The sequence below is a fragment of the Gallinula chloropus genome (assembly GCF_964237585.1).
Source record: "Gallinula chloropus genome assembly, chromosome: 12".
Taxonomy (NCBI): domain Eukaryota; kingdom Metazoa; phylum Chordata; class Aves; order Gruiformes; family Rallidae; genus Gallinula; species Gallinula chloropus.
In genome coordinates this window covers 21,887,852-21,907,636 of record NC_140097.1, presented here as the reverse complement: position 1 = coordinate 21,907,636, position 19,785 = coordinate 21,887,852, and the positions used below count along the sequence as shown (strand labels likewise).

The 19,785-nt window shown below is 47.4% G+C and overlaps 1 protein-coding gene across 1 annotated transcript in view; it reads left to right on the top strand.

Annotated features, from left to right (window-relative positions):
- Positions 1-359: 359 nt before the first annotated feature.
- The window catches only part of FANCD2 (FA complementation group D2), a gene marked incomplete at its 5' end in the record, with an annotated part of 51,193 nt that continues 31,767 nt past the window's right edge, over positions 360-19,785 (top strand). Inside the window, 17 exons of the mRNA XM_084269760.1 lie at positions 360-438; positions 1,166-1,300; positions 1,894-1,961; positions 2,810-2,913; positions 3,467-3,530; positions 4,686-4,738; positions 6,264-6,342; positions 7,634-7,758; positions 8,706-8,793; positions 10,229-10,333; positions 11,217-11,317; positions 11,785-11,893; positions 13,579-13,614; positions 14,682-14,825; positions 15,898-16,032; positions 17,405-17,536; positions 18,563-18,670. Of these exons, the coding sequence (XP_084125886.1) occupies positions 360-438; positions 1,166-1,300; positions 1,894-1,961; positions 2,810-2,913; positions 3,467-3,530; positions 4,686-4,738; positions 6,264-6,342; positions 7,634-7,758; positions 8,706-8,793; positions 10,229-10,333; positions 11,217-11,317; positions 11,785-11,893; positions 13,579-13,614; positions 14,682-14,825; positions 15,898-16,032; positions 17,405-17,536; positions 18,563-18,670 (1,665 nt within the window). The remainder of the gene's footprint in view (positions 439-1,165; positions 1,301-1,893; positions 1,962-2,809; positions 2,914-3,466; positions 3,531-4,685; positions 4,739-6,263; positions 6,343-7,633; positions 7,759-8,705; positions 8,794-10,228; positions 10,334-11,216; positions 11,318-11,784; positions 11,894-13,578; positions 13,615-14,681; positions 14,826-15,897; positions 16,033-17,404; positions 17,537-18,562; positions 18,671-19,785) is intronic.

Genomic DNA, 19,785 nt, shown 5'->3' with positions numbered 1-19,785 from the left:
TGGCGGCTGCGGGGCCTGGGCGCGAACCGCGGGGCCGCCCCGCGCCTGGCGCCTCCCGGTTCCCCGGGTTTAGTTCCCTTGGCAGCCGGCCGGACAGCCGGGCCCGGCCGTGTGAGGGGCTGAGCCTTGGAAGCAGCGATGCGCTTGGCTGTCTCTGTGTGGGAAGCTCTAAACTCTTCCCCTGGGCAGCAGCATCCCCGCGGTGTGATGCCGGCGGAGCGGGGCACCGGCCTTTCTTCGAGCCGCCCCAGCTTCGGCAGCACTCACTAGTGCTGCTGTGCCTACACCAAGGCCAGGCCTCCTCTGCCCACTTGTCTTTTTCCTGTGTTTTTATAGGCGACGACAGATACCTCATTACCATGGTTTCAAAAAGGAAATTGCCGCAGCCTGGCGCTTCTGAGGAGAGCTGCAAGACAGACCTGCCCAGTAGGTGCTCAGGTATCACACCCCGTGGTAGAGGCAACAGCCGCCAGGCAGAGGAAAGGCCAAAGGCAGTTCTGGTAGTGCTGGTTGTCAGTGACCCTGCTGATCTCCAGACACTGCTTTTAATCACAGTAAACCAGCAGTGCTCAAAGCAGTGCTGCTTCTTCTCTCAGTCCTCCTCATACCTTTCATAAGTGTTTCTCATCAGGAGCTTCACTGCCTTCAGAGCCTGCAGGTTAATCACGTTTGATAAAAACCAGCCCCTATAAATCAAACTAAAATAACCTCTGATGATGGTTACCTTTTGCTTAGCAGGCAGGTGAGTACAGAAGAGATGGGTCTGATGGGAGAACCTGTATTAAATTCGTGCTTTTCAGGCTAGAGGAAAGTATGTTCTCTAGCTTTGCTCATGATCTGCTAGCAGCTATGTCTCCCATGGAAGTAAGCTACTAAAGGTGTATCTTAACTGTCTGGGGCTCACTGAAAGGGATGAGTGAGAAATGTGCCCTGCTGGTGCCATGCTGCAGGGATAACTGCTCTGTGGGATCTGTGTGTCAGCAGCCGAGTCGGGGAATGGCTGCAGCCAGTGCCAGTTCAGGTGGCTGGTCTGGTCCCATAAGGGTATTCCTGTGCTCCTCTGACTTCTTACTAGGGGGTTAATTTGGAATGAGTTGTTAATACGAAGGATCCTTGCTGGTTTTGGTGCAGAATGTGTTTGATGTGGCATGTCTTGTTTCCCCAGAAACAAAGAAGCTGCGGGTTTCTGATAAGGAAAAGGCCTCTGCCCACGGTGGAGTGGAGAATGAGGGAGTCTTTGAAGAGCTCCTTAGGACGGCAGGAATTACACTGAAAGCTGGGGAGGGGCAGAATGAAATAGGTATGGGTTTAATCCTTCTTTCTCTGTATCTGAAAACCTGCAAAGATGGTACAAAGTCAAGGCACATTTTACTTGCAGAGCAGAAATGCTTGAGCTGGCGTGTTCCAAAGTTCAACTAAACCTTCTGGGCTCTTTCTTGTTCCATGCCTCTTGAATCACACAGTTCCTGCTGAATTCAGTGGATTGCCTAGACTCATTTTACCAGCTTCTTGGGTGTTTGCATGCTAAATTAAAAGACTTCTGAAGGATTATTGGTGGGTTATGGAATAAGATTAGTCTGTATCTGTGACTACAGTATTGAGTTACAGAGAAAGGAGCTCTGAAACAGGAAAATAAACACATGTTGCCTTTCAGCTCAGACAAGCCTTCAGGAATTTGTGTGTTAAGATTTTTTAATGCCATTATCTACTCTCAGCCCAGACTGGAGAAAGCACAAGTGTTGATACCACGCAGGCTTTTCCTAACTGGGCTTCTCAGTAGAGCAAACATGCAAGTATTGATGGATGGGCTTGAGAGCTCGTATTTGGTGCAGCTGTTGCTATGGAAAAAATGTTATCTGCTTCTTAATTTTCTTTTTTAAACTTTCTCTTTAGCTGTAGATCAAATGGCTTTCCAGAAGAAGCTCTGCCTGGCCCTGCAGAAGCACCCTGCTTACCCAGGTGTAAGTAACAGACTGTGCTTTGGCAGGAGCCAGCTTTGAAAGTGGTTGCTAATTAGCAGAGACACAAATACAACAGCCTTCCCTGCTGGTCCCAGACAAAAATATGCAACACAGTATCTTATCTTTGGTTTCAGTGGTCCAGCCTCCAGTTCTGTCAGTGTTGCAGTCCCAGACATTGGGTCCCACTTTCATCCTGCTCTGGCTGTCTCTTACCAGCTGTTAGGTCTGAATAGTCAGACACAGAGATGACCAGCATGTGCCTCTTAAACCAGTTTTGGTGTGCATGCTCCACCTTTGCTTTCACATAATTTCAAGCAAAAGTGCTGCACTTCCACCACTTTGCCCTGTTGAAGCAATTAACTGGCAATATGGTTCCACAGGCAAAGACCCAAGGGAGAAGAGTCACTTGCTGAGCTTTCTAGTGGGAGCTGTGTTTGGGTTTGTGTTGGCTGGGAGGTGTTAATGTTTAAACTGCCACAACGTGGAGCTTCTCTGCAGCAAACGAGCCCAGCGTGACGTCAGGCCAGGGATTTGGAGCCTGCAGGAGTTTTTTGGGTGCAGCTCTTGTGACATTAAATGTTGCAGCCTCTGGAAGAAATGCAAAGCCCTTTTAGATCAAAGTAGAATCCAAGCTTTAGTGTTGTTCTGTAGATCCAGCAGTGTTTGCAGTAGGATACAGCTTAGTCTAGAGCTCGTTTATTATCCAGCATTCCTCCCATCACAGTTTCTGTCTGTGGGTCCCAGGCTAGGTCTTCCCTGTTCTCCTTGGCTCACAAACAGCATCCTGAAAGAAAGCAGTTGATGGGGATGGCTTCTCAGGAAGTGGGTAACTTCTCTCTGCTTTGCAGGTTGTGAAGCAGTTTATCAGTGGCTTGGAATCTCACATCAAGGACAGAAACCAGTTCAAGAACTGTCTCTTGCCCTGCACCCCTGTACGGACTGAGGGGTCAAGGTCAGAGGAAGTTTATTTTGTCTTCCCCTTCAGTGGGAGCCAGTCTTGTTAAGTGTCTGTGATGTTGAGCAGTGTGGGGGGGGGAAAGTCCATAGATCCAGCAGACGCACAAGACCTGTTTCTCCTGCAGAAGCAGCTAGTGTAATGTGCTGCTATTTAATAGCAGTAAGTTTAAAGTGGTAAGTCACAGAGTTTACTATCTGCCTGGTGCAGGTCTTAGCCTCCGTGGCATTTTATGGCAAGAACCAAATATTCTGAGAAAAAGAAATTGACATGGCTGATGAAGGTCAACTGTTTTGTTCCAGTTTTTCCAGGAGATAGAGCTTAATCACAGAGAGCTTTGCATTTCCAGCTCCTGCTGGTCTGGAACAGACTAAGCTTGTTCGGAGCTGCAGTGCAGGTTTAATTTGTTTTGGATGTGTCTGATGACCATATGTTACCCTGAGTTGCTGTAAGTGGCTTTGAAAAGAAACAAAAGGGTGATAAAAGGAGTTACAGCCTGTTCTTCTGACGTGGTTTTATTACACTTGTGGTGGGATCTTTTGTCTTGCAGGACTTTGGTGCACTCATATTGTGAAAGCCTCATGAAACTGCTTCTTGGAATTAAGATCTTACAGGTATGGACACTTTCTGCTCTTTACAGGGGTGATGATTTACTTAGAGATCCTTTTGCTTATATAAGTAGAGGATTAATAGGACTGGTAGTGAGGAAGAGGAGGCTGCATTTGGAATGGCATCAAATTTCTTGTTTCTTTAGGGGCACAAAGGTGCTCAGGGCCTGGAGCACTTGCCATGCCAGAAGAGTCGGAGGGATCTGGGTTTGTTCAGTTTTAAGAAGAGATTTGTGGTCTTCAAATACCTAGTTGCTTTGTACAGAGAAAACAGAGCCAGATTCTTCTCAAAGGTGAACAGGGCAGGATGAAAGATGACAGCTCAGGTTAACCATGGGAAATTCTGGTAGGATGTAACCAGTTATGCTGTGGAGGTTGTTTTCCTTCAGTGCTGGAACAGGTAGGCCAGAGAGGGAATGGAAAATCCATTATTGGAGGAACTGAATCTTTAAGTGTCTAAAAATGGGCAAGATGCTGAGCAACCTCTGGCAAGAGCAAGTTCTGTGAAAATGTATTCAAGTTGCATCAAGATGTATGTGGAGCTGCAGGTGACAGATACCTCACCGAGGCATGGGAAACCTTAGTTCAGCTGTGGATTTAAATCCCCTTATAACATGTTTTAAAAGTTCTTGATGTAAATACATTTTTCTAATTGTGTTTGGGCCAGGGTGAAAGGGGAGGAGAATTAGACCTGCAAAGGGAAAAGCACTCAGGCAGGCACTGTTTGCAAGTTTGTACATCCTGCCCATAGGAATCACAAAATCACAGGCTGGTCTGGGTGGGAAGGGACCCCAAGGGTCACAGAGCTGCTCCAGCCCTCTGATCATCCCCATGGCTCCTCCGACCCCTCTCCAACAGTCCCACATCTTTCTTGTACTGGGGCCCCAGCTCTGGACACAGGGCTGCAGCTGGAGGATGCTCTGCTTCTATTAGATTATGTAGAGAGCTTATACCACTCTCAGCATTTGTGCTTTTCAGCTTGCAGGCTCTGTGCCCCTTTTCTGGTGTTAGTGGGGGAGAGATTTCTTATACAGGCAATTCTTTTATATTTGTCCTTTTGAGTTCATGTTTCATCTTTTGAGAAAGATCAGTTTTGGTGGCAGTGCCACAGCACGAGCAGTGAATTGTCATCCTAACACTGTCTTTTTACCTTTCTTCTAGCCTGCTGTCATAACACTGTTGTTGGAAAAGATCCCTGAATTCTTTTTTGATATGTGAGTGTAGAATGTCTTCAGATGAAATTTGTTCTTTTGGACAATCCCCAGCTGTTTGACCCTGCTGCTTCAGATTCACCTGAACAGTGTTTGCACTGATGGTTTTATTCTTCACATGAGTGTAACATTACTTGTTGAGGTACCATGACTTGAAACTTGTGGGCTCTTCAAGCAGCAAGCAAGGTCCTGGAAGCTGAAGTGCAGATGTGGCTCGTGATTCATTATACTTCCTTTAGCTACTGGCACAAGCTTGGGAAGTGTTCCAGCAGAGGGAACGTGCTCTGTCTCTTTAAAGATGAAAGTGGCTGGCAGAGTTCTAGGAGGTGTCCAGGTGCAAGCAGACTTCCTTTTAAAAATACAGATTGTATTCAAACAAGGGAAACAGAGGTTTTTGAATCACAGAATCACACAGAATTACAAGGTTGGAAAAGACCTTTAAGATCATCAAGTCCAACTGTTCTTTCATTTCATATTCCTGGAGAGGAAGATGGGGTAAGGAGAGTGATACTTACTTAGGAATTGAAGGATCTCAACATTAATGGATGCAGAAGAACCTTAAAATGGGTTCTTGTATATCCATTGGAAATAACCCAAGTGTTTCCCTGAGTTTTGTGAGATTTAGGAGAGCACTCATGTTCATAGAATCATAGAATCAAATGTAGAACATCTTAGCAGATCTCGAGGCGTAACACAGACAAGACTTGAACACTTAAGCTCTATTTCCAGTCCCCTGGATGCTCACAACAGAGCAGTGGAGCAGGTCAAGGGATAGAAAGAAGCTGAGGTTGTGTCTGGTACAGCATTTGTTTTGCTGCTGAGCATCAAGCAGGATACAGATCCTGTACAGAGACTGAGCCTGAGAACGTGTCTCAGCCCAAAATCTTGTGAGATGAGGGTTTAACGCAGTCCCAAGGGCTGAACTGTTTTCACACAAGAATTCTGAAAAGACTGGGATGTAAATGTGATAAACTGTTAATTGTGCACCTACCCTGTAGTAAGTCTTTGAAATGGATGGTGTTATGTTTGTCTCCTGTCAAGCTGTCAGAAGAGTGAAGGGGTTTCTTATGTAGTACTGACCAGTTAAAAATGGAAATGAACTACAGGAATAAGTTGTCCATTGTGGAGTAGGAGGAAGTTGCCAGGTTGATCCCATGGAGATCTGGGTTGCTCAGCGTGTGGATGAGGATATGTGTACTGCTGGGTAGTGGGATTCAGCTCCTGCCTTGGTTTGCTCTAAACCCTCATGGTGGGGAGCACAGGAGCCCTGAAGTACGGTGGCAGCGTGTTTTGTGCCATAACTGACAACTTTGGGGGGTGGGGGTGGTGGTGTGCTGGAACCAGCTGGTGTCACCCCTGCTTTATCCCAGGCAAGTAAGAAGGAGGGTTCTTCCTAGATGGTCCAAAAGTCTGTCAGGGTGTTAAAGGTATTTCCATACCAGGGGTTTGACAGTGGGGTACCTGGAGTTGGATCTCTCTTGGGGCTGTCTGTAGGTCTGACCTGCCTGTTCCCTTTCCGCTCCTGTAGCGTGGGCACCTTCGGGACAAACTTCCCCCGGCTCATCGTCAACCAGTTCAAATGGCTGGACAGGCTTCTCGACAGCCAGGTGGGTACTGATGGTGCAGCCACAGGTGGGGCTTTCCAGACAGTGCCTCTGTGGTGGGATGAAATCAATTAGCATGCTAGTGAGAGCTGATGTTGTTTTCATACCTGCTGAAGCAGAGATTCAGTTCTTCCTGTTATGATTGCTTTCAGTGACTTCTGAACATCCCTTTTGGCTGTGTCTTTTTTTTCTCCCCTTGCTTTGTCTTGTCCTTCATGAATTTGTCTCTGTGTGTGTGTGTGTATCCACGTGGGTGACCTCATTAAAGCTGCCACTGGCAGGAAGCTGCAATCCCTTCCTGTTTAATTTTAACAGGAGATACTGGGTACTTGCAGGCATCTGGGGATGAATTCTCTGCTCCTGCTTTGGGTGTTTTCTTCCTCCTTCCCCTAAGTCTGTCAGTCTCTGTGGGTTACTTTGTACTGGAGAGCTCTTACTGCAGAGTTCTAGAATAAACTGGATCAGTGTCCTGGTTTAACCCCAGTGGGTAACTGAGCACCACGCAGCCCCTCCTCACCCCTTGGCCCCAAGGGGTTGGGTTGGAAAATGATGGAAAACCAAACTCATGGGTTGAGATAAAGACAGTTTAATAGGATAACGAAGAGAAGAGTAATAATAGTAGTAGTGACAACAACAATGATAACAAAAAAGTGATGCACAAATGCAATTGCTCACCATATGTAGAAGGAAAAAACCCAACCCAACAGCAACACACAATGCCCAGTCTGTTTCTTAGCAGTCCCACTTTCTGGCTATAGCTTCCCCAGTTCTATATGGAGCATGATGCTATATGGTGGGGAATATCCCTCTGGGCAGTCAGGGCCAGCTGTCCTGGCTCTGCTCTCCCAGCTTCTTGTGCCCCTGGCAGGGTGTGGGAAGCTGGAAAGTCCTTGACTTAGTGTAGGCACTACAGCTACCTAGCAACATTGAAAACAGCAGTGTGTTACCAACATTATTCTTACACTAAATCCAAAACACAGCACTGTAGCAGCTACTAGAAAGAAAATTGAATTTATCTTGGCCACAATTAGGACAATCAGGAAGCCATACTGAAGACTGAAAGGCTTCTTGCTTTGCTTCCTATTTCCATTGCTCACCAAGATAGTTGCATCCCACCTCTACAATACCATTGGTCCATAAAAGTCTATGCTATGATTCATGGCTTCAGCAGGACCAGGGGTTCAGGGATAGTTGGTGTAAATCCAGACAAATAGCTTACTGAGAGGCTTTGCATGTGTAAGATTGATTGCTTGTGGTGAATGAGACTCATGTTGAGCATTCCTCTTGTCTGCAGGATCTCATCAAGAAGTTAATGCAGATAGTTAATGTCTCACCAGTACCAATCCAGCACGACATTATTACCAGTTTACCTGAGATCCTGGAGGACTCACAACAAAATGAGGTTGCCAGAGAGCTCAGGTACAGATGATTCCATTGGGGGGGGGGGGTGTTTATTTGGTTGGTTTTAAAAACTTATTTTTGTTTGTTGCTTTATTTGTTTCCTCCCCCCTTGCACTTGGCAGAAGAGGACATTGTGCATTAACGCAGGGTGCACCAGGACTGCCTGAAGCAGCAGGACCACAGTCCACTTCTGCTAACGGGAGGGTTCAGGGACAGCTGGCACTGGCTTAGGGCATGTCATTTGTGCTCTTAGAGAGATCTAAATGCTCCTGAAGGTCACACATGAGACTGATTTAGTCCTTGGCTTTGGTAGCAATCTCAATTAGGGGGATGACCTGCTGGAGAAGAGCTCAGTGGAGAAGGACCTGGGGGTCCTGGTAGATGACAGGTTGGCCATGAGCCAGCAGTGTGCCCTGGGGGCTGAGAGAGACAATGGGATCCTGGGGTACATCCGGAGGAGTGTGGCCAGCAGGTCAAAGGAGGTGATCCTCCCCCTTGATCGATTCATGGTGTGATTAAGAGGGTGATTTGTTTTCATAGAATCCCGGAATCATAGCGGTTGGAAGGGACCTCCAGAGCTCATGGTGTCCAACCCCCTGCCAAAGGAGCTCCCCAGCTCATATTGCACAGGGCGGCGTCCAGACAGGGCTGGAATCTCTCCAGAGATGGAGACTCCACACCCCCTGGGCAGCCTGTCCCAGGGCTCCCTCACCCTCACTGGGGAAAAGTTCTTCCTATGCTCCAACTTGCAGCAACTGCCCCTTGTCCTGTCCCCACAGAGCACTTAAAGGGGCTGCTCATTTCCCCCTGCATCCCACACTTCAGATATTGGTAACCAATGATCAGATCCCCTCTCAAGTCTTCTTTTCTCCAGGCTAAACAGCCCCAGCTCACTCAGCCTTTCCTCACAGGGGAGATGCTCCAGGCCCTTCCTCATCTCTGTTTTCTTGTTCCTTGTGTCCCAGCTGCTTGCTGAAGCAGGGCAGACGGCTGACAGTTCCCATCCTGGATGCCCTTTCTCGTCTGGATCTCGATGCCGACCTTCTGGTTGAGGTAAGGGCTTGTTCTGAGCAGGTGATCAGAACCCAGCCCCTGCATAGCAACACAAGAGCTACAACTCTGGTCATTCAAAGTATTTTGCTAAATGTGACTCCCAGAGGCCTTCAAAAGACCTGAGACAGCTGAAATTGGAAAAGAGTCAGAGGAACTAAAACTGGTTTGGAAACATGTATGAGGGGTTCAGTGAAAGGCAGAGAGAAGTTTTCTGGCTGATGCATTCGGAAGTTTCAAACACAGCTCTCTCATCAAAAGCTAAAGCACTTTGTCCTGCTGTAGTAAATGTTTACTGACTGTTTTAAACCTCCTTATTCTCTGCATTTCTCTTTTTGAGGTGCAGTGTGTTTTAGGAGAAGGTAGAGTGGTGCTTAAATCATCACAAGGTCATGTATTTTCTCTGCAGAATAATGATCACTGAAAACCTGTGCTGCATAACAGACTACATGCTTTTCCATTGGAAGGCCAATGGCATCCTGGGCTCCATCAGCAGAGGGGTGGCAGCAGGGACAGGGAGGGGATTGTCCCTCTCTGCTCTGCCTTCGAGAGGCCCCAGCTGGAGTCCTGTGTCCAGAGCTGGGGCCCCAGTACAAGAAAGATGTGGGACTGTTGGAGAGGGGTCAGAGGAGCCATGAAGATGATCAGAGGGCTGGAGCAGCTCCCCTGCAGAGACAGGGTGAGGGAGCTGGGCTGGTTCAGCCTGGAGAAGAGAAGGCTGTGGGGGGACCTCATTGCAGCCTTCCAGTCCCTGAAGGGAGCAGAGACACAGGAGGGGAATCAGCTTGTTAAAAGGGTAGAGACTGGCAGGACAAGGGGGATGGATTGAAGCTAAAGGAGGGAAGGTTTAAATTGGATATTAGTGGGAAGTTCTTTCCAGAGAGAGTGGTGAGGGGCTGGAAGGGGCTGCCCAGAGAGGGGGTGGGTGCCCCATCCCTGGGGGTGTTCAAGGCCAGGTTGGCTGGGGCCCTGGGCAACCTTGTGTAGCTCCAGGCCTGGAGGTTGGTGGCCCTGCCTGTGGCAGGGGGTTGGAGCTCTGTGATCCTTGGAGTCCCTTCTAACCCAGACCAGTCTGGGATTCTATGATTCTGAAAATAAGGTAAAAAATAATGGAGCCAAGCTCTTCTTGGCAGTGCCAGGGGATGGGATAAGCAGCTGTGGCCACGAATTACAGCCTAGGAGCGACTGGATATTTGGAAAAATGAGCTGTGGTCTGCAGCACTGACATCAGTTATCAAAGAGGTGCCAGGTCTTGGGGAGTTTTTTCTCCATCCTTGGGTATCTTCAAGACTCAGTCAGCAAAGTCAAGGCCCTTCTGAGCTAGTGCTGGCAGCATTCCTGGTCTGAGCAGGTCATAAGCATCCAAACCTCCTTCCTTCTCCCAGCGCGGTTTCTGCACCCTCCAGGCTCAGAGCTGACCCTGCTGCTCTCCCCTCAGGTGCGTCAGTCTGCCATGAGCATTGTGCCTTCTGTGAAACTCGAAGATTTACCTGTAGTAGTCAAATTCATCCTCCATAACGTCAAGGCAGCAGATGCAGTAGAGGTACAGTATTTTCTCTGGACTAAAGACCAACAAATTATCCAAATTAGCATTACCTAATAACACAGAGCAGTTGCTTCACACAGAGAGGTGTAAGCTGTAATGGCTTCAAGGAGAATATTTAATGTTGCCAAAGATCAAAGCCCATGTAGAAACTCTATCCTTTGAGATGGATTTGTTTCTGCTTTCAGGCGTGAGAACTGAAACCACCTCTTTCCTGCTGGGTGTTGTGGATTTTTCTCATTTGTTCTTGGAATTATTCTTTTGTGTAAATATCTTAAAGAGCTGAAAGCAGTCGACTTGTCTTGAGTTAAACTCTTAGACTGAAAAAACTGTGGTAGCTGGTAACTTTAAGCCTTTGAATTTTGTCTAAGAATTTTACATTGAACAAGCCTTCCAAGGGTTTTAAATTCTAGAAGTACCCGACAGTCCTGTGACTGCAACTAGGTAATTCTCTTATTTTCTCCACTGAGTTCTGTTTTAAATCATGTCTTGCAAACATGTTGGCCCTCCTGTTAGAGGCCTGTCTTCATTCAAATGTGTAAGCTTCTTCAGTTTTTCTCACTTGTCCCAGCATTCCTGTGGATGTCACTTACCTTGTACTGCTGCTAAACAGGCTAAAACTAGTTCATAGCAACGTAGCACAGACAGAGGTGGGGATTTCATGGAGAAATCCTCTTCTGCTTTCTGCATGTGTGTGCAGCATAATGTGCCAGCTTCATTTGCTAAGTATTAAAGAAAAGTTTTGAGGGTGGTTAAATGGTTCTGAGTCTTTACAAATCCATGAGGTTTTGATTTGTAATTTTAAGGCTGTTCTGTGAAGTTGTGTTTTCTTTTCCTCAGCCTTTTCTTTCCTCATATGTCACAATGAGTTTGTGTTTTACAGGTGATTTCTGATCTTCGTAGGAACTTGGATCTGTCCTCATGTGTTCTGCCCCTGCAGATCCCAGCTTCCCAGAAGAAGCTTAAAAGCCAAGTCCAGGCCAGGTACTTGAGCTGATTTACATGATTCTCCAAGGATAAAATGGGATAAGGGAACTTTAGCTCTTTTTATGTGGTCTCTCTGGCACACATGGTTACATACATAAGCCTAATTCATCCCAAGTAGAGGTGCTGACATCTTTATTCTTTCCTGCTTGATGCTCATATAACACATTTGTCAATTCTTGTGGAGCCAGCTGCCCCTGCCATGCATGTAGTTCCTTTTAAACCCTCAGCATGGGCATATGCAACTCCATTTTTAATAACATTGCTGCTAGTTCATCTCTTTTTAAGATCTCTTCAGTGTGCCTTTGGTTGATTCTGCAACCTCAGCTTCCACCCTTTCCTGGAACCCCCTATCCTTGCCAGACCATTCCCTCTGGAGAGTGGCTGCTCTAGGTGACTGCTGTGACTGTGAGGCTGCCTTGTTCCTTTTATGATGACTGAGTCTCCTCCTCTCTGGTCCTTTACAGTTCTTCCATGAGCCAGGTAACCACCAGCCAAAATTGTGTGAAGCTACTTTTTGATGTGATCAAGTTAGCTGTGAGATTTCAGAAGGATGTCTCTGAAGCTTGGATTAAGGTAAGACCTGGGCTTCAGTCCTTGTTTGTTTACTTAACTCCTAGGTTAAGCCTGATCCTTTCTTGTAATGAAACGTGATCTCAAAAGACCAGTGTTAGCCCTTCTTTTTGCTGGTACAGATTTGATTCTGCGTTCCAAACCAGCAGTGCTCTTGCAGGCATCTGCTTTCTTCCTCAGTGACTGATTTTACAGTGCTTGCAAGATGGCCAGTGGGGCCCACTGCACAGCCCCCAGATCTTGAAACTCAGGATAAACCTGGTTTTATGTGTTCATGAGAGAGTCTTGGAAAAAATAGTCTTAGGGTTTTTCTGTCTGCAAGACAGCAATAATGTATTTAACATCTTCATCAACCACCTTGATGAGGGAACAGCATCCACCCTCAGCAAGTGCCACTGCTCCAGAGCTGGGAGGAGTGGCTGACACGCAGGACACTGCGCTGCCATCCAGAGACCTGGACAGGCTGGAGAGCTGGGCAGGGACAGACCAGATGGGGTTCAACAAAAGCAAGTGTAGAGTCTGGCCCCTGGGAAGGAATAACCACTGGAATCAGTACAGGCTGGGGGTGACCTGCTGGAGAGGAGCTCTGTGGAGAAGGACCTGGGGGTCCTGGGTGATGACAAGGTGGCCATGAGCCAGCAGTGTGCCCTGGGGGCTGAGAGAGACAATGGGATCCTGGGGGCATCAGGAGGAGTGTGGCCAGCAGGTCACAGGAGGGGATCCTCCCCCTCCGCTCTGCCCTGGTCAGGCCCCACCTGGAGTGTTGTGTCCAGTTCTGGGCTCCCTGGGATAAAAAAGACAGGGATCTCCTGGAGAGAGTCCAGAGGAGGCTATGGAGATGATGAAGGGCCTGGAGCATCTCCCCTGTGAGGAAAGGCTGAGTGAGCTGGGGCTGTTCAGCCTGGAGAGAAGACTAAGGGGGGACCTTATGAATGTTTATCAATATCTGAAGGATGGGATGCAGGGGGAATGGGCAGCCCCTTTTCAGTGTCTGTGAGGACAGGACAAGGGGCAATGGCTGCAAGTTGGAGCACAGGGAGTTCCACAGCACCATGGGGAAGAACTTTTCCCCAGTGAGGGTGAGGGAGCCCTGGGACAGGCTGCCCAGGGGGTGTGGAGTCTCCATCTCTGGAGAGATTCCAGCCCCGACTGGACGCCGCCCTGTGCAATATGAGCTGGGGAGCTGCTTTGGCAGGGGGTTGGACCCCATGGGCTCTCCAGGTCCCTTCCCACCCCTACAGCTCTGTGGTTCTGTGATTCTGTGTACTCATATGTTGAGACTTAGCTGTGTGGAACCTTATGCTGCTTGAAAGTGCCCAGCAAATCACTGTTGATTGGTACAGGGCTAAACTTAATTTTAAATTGCAGCTCAGTGTAAACCATGAGACCATTTCTTGTTCTCAGCCAAGGATGCTCTCAGGTAATACCAGGCTTGAAAAAGGAACCAAAAGGAGCCTTATTACCTGGTATTACCTGAGAGCATCCTTGGTCCAGCTGAATTTTCACTGGTTTTTTGAGTACCTTTTGGTTTCCCTGTCATTGGGGAGATCCAGTTTTCTGGCTGTGACAACTGTCCAGTTGTAAAGAAATCTGTGAGCAGCACTTTGGTGTTTGCCTTTTTTGATTTGGCTTTGGAACACAACATCATACTGTAGCATAACAGCTTTCTTGGGTTTTTTTGCTCTTAGGCTATTGAGAACAGCACATCTGTGTCGGACCACAAGGTAATACTTCTGACTCTGCACTTGTCTCTAGGAACGTCCTCTCCTGCTGGTGTTTCTTGAATAGATTTTTCTAGTTGGAGCAGAAACTGCCAGTGACATTGTGTGGGTAGTTCTTTTGGTGTTTGAGTTGTGCCTGGTAAAGCAGCTATCCATTTTCCTTGTGACTCTTAGTTCGACCCTTCTAAATGTCATGGGACAGAGCTATCCTGCTTCATTCTGTCCTGTTGGACTGATGAGGTTTGGGTTTTATATTTGTGGCTGGTGGGACTTTTTGAGGGTTTTTTTTTACTTCAGCTTTGATTTTTTGGGGGAGACTGGCTGGAGAGCTGTCAGGCAGAGAAGGACCTGGGGGTGTTGGGTGGCTGCAGGCTGAATATGAGCCAGCAGTGTGCCCAGGTGGCCAGGAAGGCCAATGGCATCCTGGCTTGTGTCAGACACAGTGTGGCCAGTAGGTCTGGGGAGTGGATTGTGCCCCTGGACTGGGCACTGGTGAGGCTGCACCTCGAGTGCTGGGTCCAGTTCTGGGCTCCTCACCATAAGAAGGACCTGGAGGTCCTGGAGCGAGTCCAGAGAAGGGCAACCAGGCTGGGGAAAGGGCTGGAGGGCAAATCCTTTGAGGAGCAGCTGAGGGAGCTGGGGGTGTTCAGCCTGGAGAAGAGGAGGCTGAGGGGAGACCTTCTCCCCACCTCCCCTGCCCTGCCAGGAGGGTGCAGAGAGGTGGGTGATGGTCTCTTCAGCCAGGGGACAGGAGATGGGACAAGGGGCAACGGGCTCAAGCTGCCCCAGGGCAGGGTCCGAGCAGATGAGAGGGAAAAGTTCTTCCCTGGCAGAGTTGTGGGGCTGTGGCACAGGCTGCCCAGGGAGGGGCTGAGTCCCCTTCCCTGGATGTGTTTAAAAAAGGGTAGATGAGGTGCTCAGGGATATGGTTTAGCTTAGGATGGGAATGGTTGGACTTGATGATCTTCAAGGTCTTTTCCAACCTGGTGATTCTGTGATTTCAGTGTGTAGCTGTCTGGACAGTTTGGTATCTTTTCAGCACAATAATTAATGGTTATTTCTTCAATAAGGTTCTGGATCTGATAGTTTTGCTGCTGATCCATTCTACAAACACCAAGAACAGGAAGCAAACTGAGAAAGTGTTGAGGAGCAAAATTCGACTGGGCTGCATGCCAGAACAGCTGCTGCAGAATGCCTTCCAGAACCATTCAGTGGTGAGTGCTGAGTCTGCTGTGGGACCCCCTCTTCTCTTTTAACTCTCAAAGATTTGCTGCATTATTTATACTGTTCCTGGTACGTACACTTCACTTGCTTTTATTGTTCATTTTCAGTCCCAAATGGCTCTCCTGAGGCACAGCCCTTCTGCTGTAACTCACATGTGCTTGGTGTTGCCTTTTGTTTGGTTGCTGTGTGGTTTTTTTGGAGAATAACCTCTCCCAGAATTGGATGGGCTTTTTCATTTGGTGCAAAACCCCTCAGCCTGAGATGTGGTCTCACCCAAGACCTCTGCAGTGAGTTCCAGACAGGCTGTTGTCTCCCATGGGGTTTTTAGAAGCCTGTCTGTTTACATGCACCATTTTTCAAGTGTCATTAGACTTTTCTAGGTTTAAATATGTGTATAAGTATATTAGGAATATGTTTTTAAAGTGAGGTAAATTACCATTTATTTTGAGGAAACTGATGAAAATTTACATAGTGCTGCTGTTGGAGGTAGAGGGGAGGTGAGAACCACTGGTATGAATTTAAAATTAAATGAACTATAATAATGCCTTAATTAGGTGTGTTTCATCCTGAATATAAGTGGGTTTAATTTGGTTTTACTTTTAACTCCCAGAATAGGTAAAGATAAAATGAACTAAGCCAGTTTACATCTGCAAAGAGTTTGTTGAAAGGAGTTCAGTGTGGTTAAGTTAACTTTAAAAGCTAGCTTAGATTTTGCTGATTATCTTAAGGCTCAGAGTGTGTCTGAGCTGGGGCTGTTTGGGTTTTGGAGGTACCCTGCTGTGATGCAGCTTCCCTGGTGTCACCAGTGAGGGCCGCAGCTCTGCAGGTGGGTTTCTCAGCCAATCTCTAGATCCTCTGTGTGGAGAAGGGTGGGGAAGCCAGCCCTGGGGTGCTGTAGCTGCTTCTGTTGCCTGTTTGTGTGAGAGGACAGTCAGAGGAGGCAGAGAAGCACCTGCTGAACTGGGCACAGTGTTTGGGGTGAGCTGTAGCAGAGTTTTTATTTAAGGAGCTATGTTTAAAAGAAGCATAATGATCTCCCCTTTCATGGTGTCTGTGTTTCAGGTCATCAAGGACTTCTTCCCTTCAATCCTAGCTCTAGCTCAGACATTTCTGCACTCTGCACACCCAGCCATAGTCTCCTTTGGCAGCTGCATGTACAAGCAAGCTTTTGCAGCCTTTGACTCTTACTGCCAGCAGGTACAGTGTGATGGGTGGCATCTGGTTTATTTGTGCTTCCACTTTGTTCTAGAAGGTATGTCATGATCCTTCAGGGAAGAGGATCTGAGGCAGCATAGACCTCTCTCCAAAGGCTTCCAGCTGGAGAGCAGGCCAAGGAGGAGACAGGGAACAATCACAGCAAGTGACTCAAGCACATGGACTGCAGGGAGGAGTGAGGAGCAAGGAGGCAGGCCTCAGAACTGTTAGAATGGAGGGGACTGTGCTGGGTTTGCTGCTGTTCAGAAAGGAAACAAGTTGAGACCTGGCCAGGAGGTCAGGACTGGCCCTCAGGGTCCCAGAGGAGCTTTGGCCATAAATCCTTGTTCCTGTCCAGTCTTACCTAGTCGCTCTGAGCACTCTCTGTTTTAAAAAGCCCTTGTTACAGTTTGCATTGAAACTTCTTTCTCTTCCCTTGGATAACTCACTGTGACAAAAACATCCACACAGGTTTCCCTCAGAGCTCTGACCCGTTTCAGCTCCTGCTGCATACCCTGCACTAATCACAGGCCAAACTTCCAGCTCTGACTACAAGTTTTTGCACACATGCTGACACCAGAAAATCTGGGGATTGAAGACAGCCCTGTGCAAACCTTGGAGTGTATTTGCACTTTTTTGGGGCACAGTGTGTCTATAATTAATACTGCTTCCAGAGTTGCATCTGTATTACTGCAAACTTAACAAATAGACAAACAAAAAAGCAGTTGGGAAAAACCTGAGCTGTGAAAGCATACAATGCCATCTGCAACCAGCCAGTGAGTCTAGTCAGACTTAGAGATGTTAAGAATTTCAAAAGAGGGTGGCTGTACTGGCAGTTAGTAACCCAGGAAAGACCAGAGCCTCAGGCAGTGGATGGGAGTGGAGAGACACCCCTGTCCAAAAGTCAACTGACATAAAGCCATAAAAATATTTCTGAAACAAAAATGTCAGTTTTGAACTTCTGTTGATAAATGTGGTGAAGGCACTGGAGCTGTTGAAGTTGGAGGGGATGTCTTCCTGGCTGTGGGGTGGTGTTCTGTGAGCCTAAGAAAACACTATGGATTTTGATCATCCTTTGTGTTGGTAGCAAAGAGCAGAAGCTGCAGCAGTGTTATTAAGTAGGCAGGAAAACTTTGGTGAAGGGCAGCTTTATGGAATCATGGGAGCTTTTAGAACTGAACAAAATCCTCAAGGAGAGAAGTCAGTATTGTGGATATCAAGAAGTAAAAAGCAAACTGAGGAGGGATTGGAATCATATGGTTGACTTTCAGGTTGATGATCTGCACTTGATCAGCTTATTCTGTCTGAGGGGAACGGGGCAGATATTTTTCTGCTGGTCTCTCACTGTGGTTTGTCTGGGGGCTCCTTTCCATAGGAGGTGGTGGCTGCTTTGGTCACTCACGTGTGCAGTGGGACTGAGACAGAACTGGACATCGCTCTGGCCGTGCTGACGGACTTGGTGGGGCTGCACACGCCCCTGCTGCTGCGCTACGCCACCTTGGTGAAGGTAGGTGTGTTCCCAGGCTGGGCTGAGTGCCAGGACCCCTGTGGAGCAGCCTCAGCTCCAGAATAAGTCAGCACCTTTCAGAAAGAGGTAGTGGCCCCACTCCTGCTGTAAAGCTGCCTGCCTAGAGACGTGCAGGGCTCGGAGGTGCAAGGTGTCTGCTGCGAAAGGGTGAGCTGGAAAATGGGATTATGACTGTTTTCATGGGGAATATTGAGGCAAACAAAAAGGTTAACCCTTTGCAGTGACTGGGGAATGCTTAAACTGCAAGCCTGGAATGACCCCTGTGACAGAAGGATGAGGTGCTCAGGGATCTGGTTTAGCACAGGATGGGAACAGTTGGACTTGATGATCTTAAAGGTCTTTTCCAACCTTGTGATTCTCTATGTGGTTCTGTGTAATCTCAAAACTGGGTGAATTTTCTTGAGGGTTGCAAAAGTGCTGGTCTGATCCTGTCAAACCTGACACCTCCTTCCAAATCCTGCTTGAGGCTGGTGAGTAGGAAGAGAAAAATAATGGCAATAAAATGCCATGTCCATGGTAGGAAAGCTAGAGTGGCTCTGGGGAAGAGTTGGGTGGTTTTTCCTGAAGGACTGGAAGAATTAGTATCCTGAGGATGCCAGTCAGCACAAAAAACTCCAGCCCTGGGTTGTTAATGACTTGGCTGTTACAGGGCTCATAATGGAAATACTAACAAAACCCCACAATGTTCATTTTGCTGAACACTTTGAATGGTGGGACCAAACCTGCAGCAAAAGATAAGTAGCCATTGCTCATGGGATGGGGGCACTCCCAAAACACTTATGGGAGCCAGATTGTTCTTGCCATTCAGCCTAGGATGAAGTGAACTACACTAATTTGGGCCAGCACAATGATTCTGTGTTTATGGTTTTATTTACTTTGAATGTAGCTTTTCTTTCTTGCACAAATAAGGTCAATTCAATTGGTTTCCCTGCAGTTGACAGTTAGTTACTGGGAACATGGGAATTCCTGATGTGCCTGCCCTAGTTTGTGGCTCCTCTCTTACAGACCATTTTAGACTGTACTCAGAAGCTGCATCCAGGCCAGATCCGGAAGCTGTTCCACATTCTCAGCACACTAGCCTTCAGCCAGAGGCAAGAGGGAAACTATATCCAGGTAAGCAAAGGCACAACAGGAGGGACTTCAGGCTGTGTTCAGGTCCTTTCTGCTATATCAACTTCCAGTGGTGGTGCTGTGCAAATAGTGGCCTCTCTATGAACAGTGGTTGGTGTCAGGATGTTCTTCAGCTTAATTCTCTTCTTCATGACTGGCTACAAGCCAGCTTGTGGCTCCAGACTTTCCCCCCTGTACAGCAGGAGCTTATCACAGTGACTTTGATTCTCATATCCTTTCTGGAAAGGTCTGTTCAACATCTAAGACAGGTAGAGTTGATGGAGATGGTGGAAGGGGACAGATGGCAGTCTCTAACATAATCTCCCAGTTGAAGTGGGATTGTCACCAGCATGAGGTTGGGTGCTGCTCTGTCTAGCTGAGCCTTGAAGGCTAGCAGAACTGTAAATTCCTCTGAAGCTTTGTTTCTGCATCACTTGGAAACAATCAGAAAGCACAACTCTTCCTTGAGGTGTTTATCTGGATTCAGCTGCCTAATGTTTGCACAGCAGAGACAACAAAGACACTGGTGTTAGAACTGAGCTGCACAGAGCAGAGCACTGCTGTGAAGTGCTGCACTTCACACCTTTGTGCCTCTAAAGTAATCAAAACTGGTCTGTCTAAATTCTTACTCATTTTGGACAGGATACTTTGTATGACTCAGTTGCAGCATAATAGTAGTGGCATCAGATACCTTTGTCTAGATTTCTGGCTTCTTGAGCTTGGCAATGAACAGATAAAGATAAAATATGTAAAATAAGATTAAAAAAAACCATAAAAATTCCCCAGTGGAGATGTCTGCCTTTAAAATCTTCCCATTCTTAAAGCTCAGGTTCTAGAAATTAGACTATTTGCCTTTGAGTACTTGCATAGTTTCTAGTTGTGGGTACGTTTGCACATCCTAGCTGGAGACTGTGAAGGAAAACTGCTCTTCCTCTCTCCCTGATTGGTCTGTAGCATGTGAAACAGCTTGTCTGTAGTTTTTCATTCCCAGTCACCTGGCTAAGATGGAGCTCTTCACTGCCAATGTTTGTAGTTGTGTGGTAGGTTCAGCTCCTTTGTGAACTGCTTTCCTCAGTAGTTTCTCCCCCATGCATGGTCTTTCTTCCATGCAGCTTGTG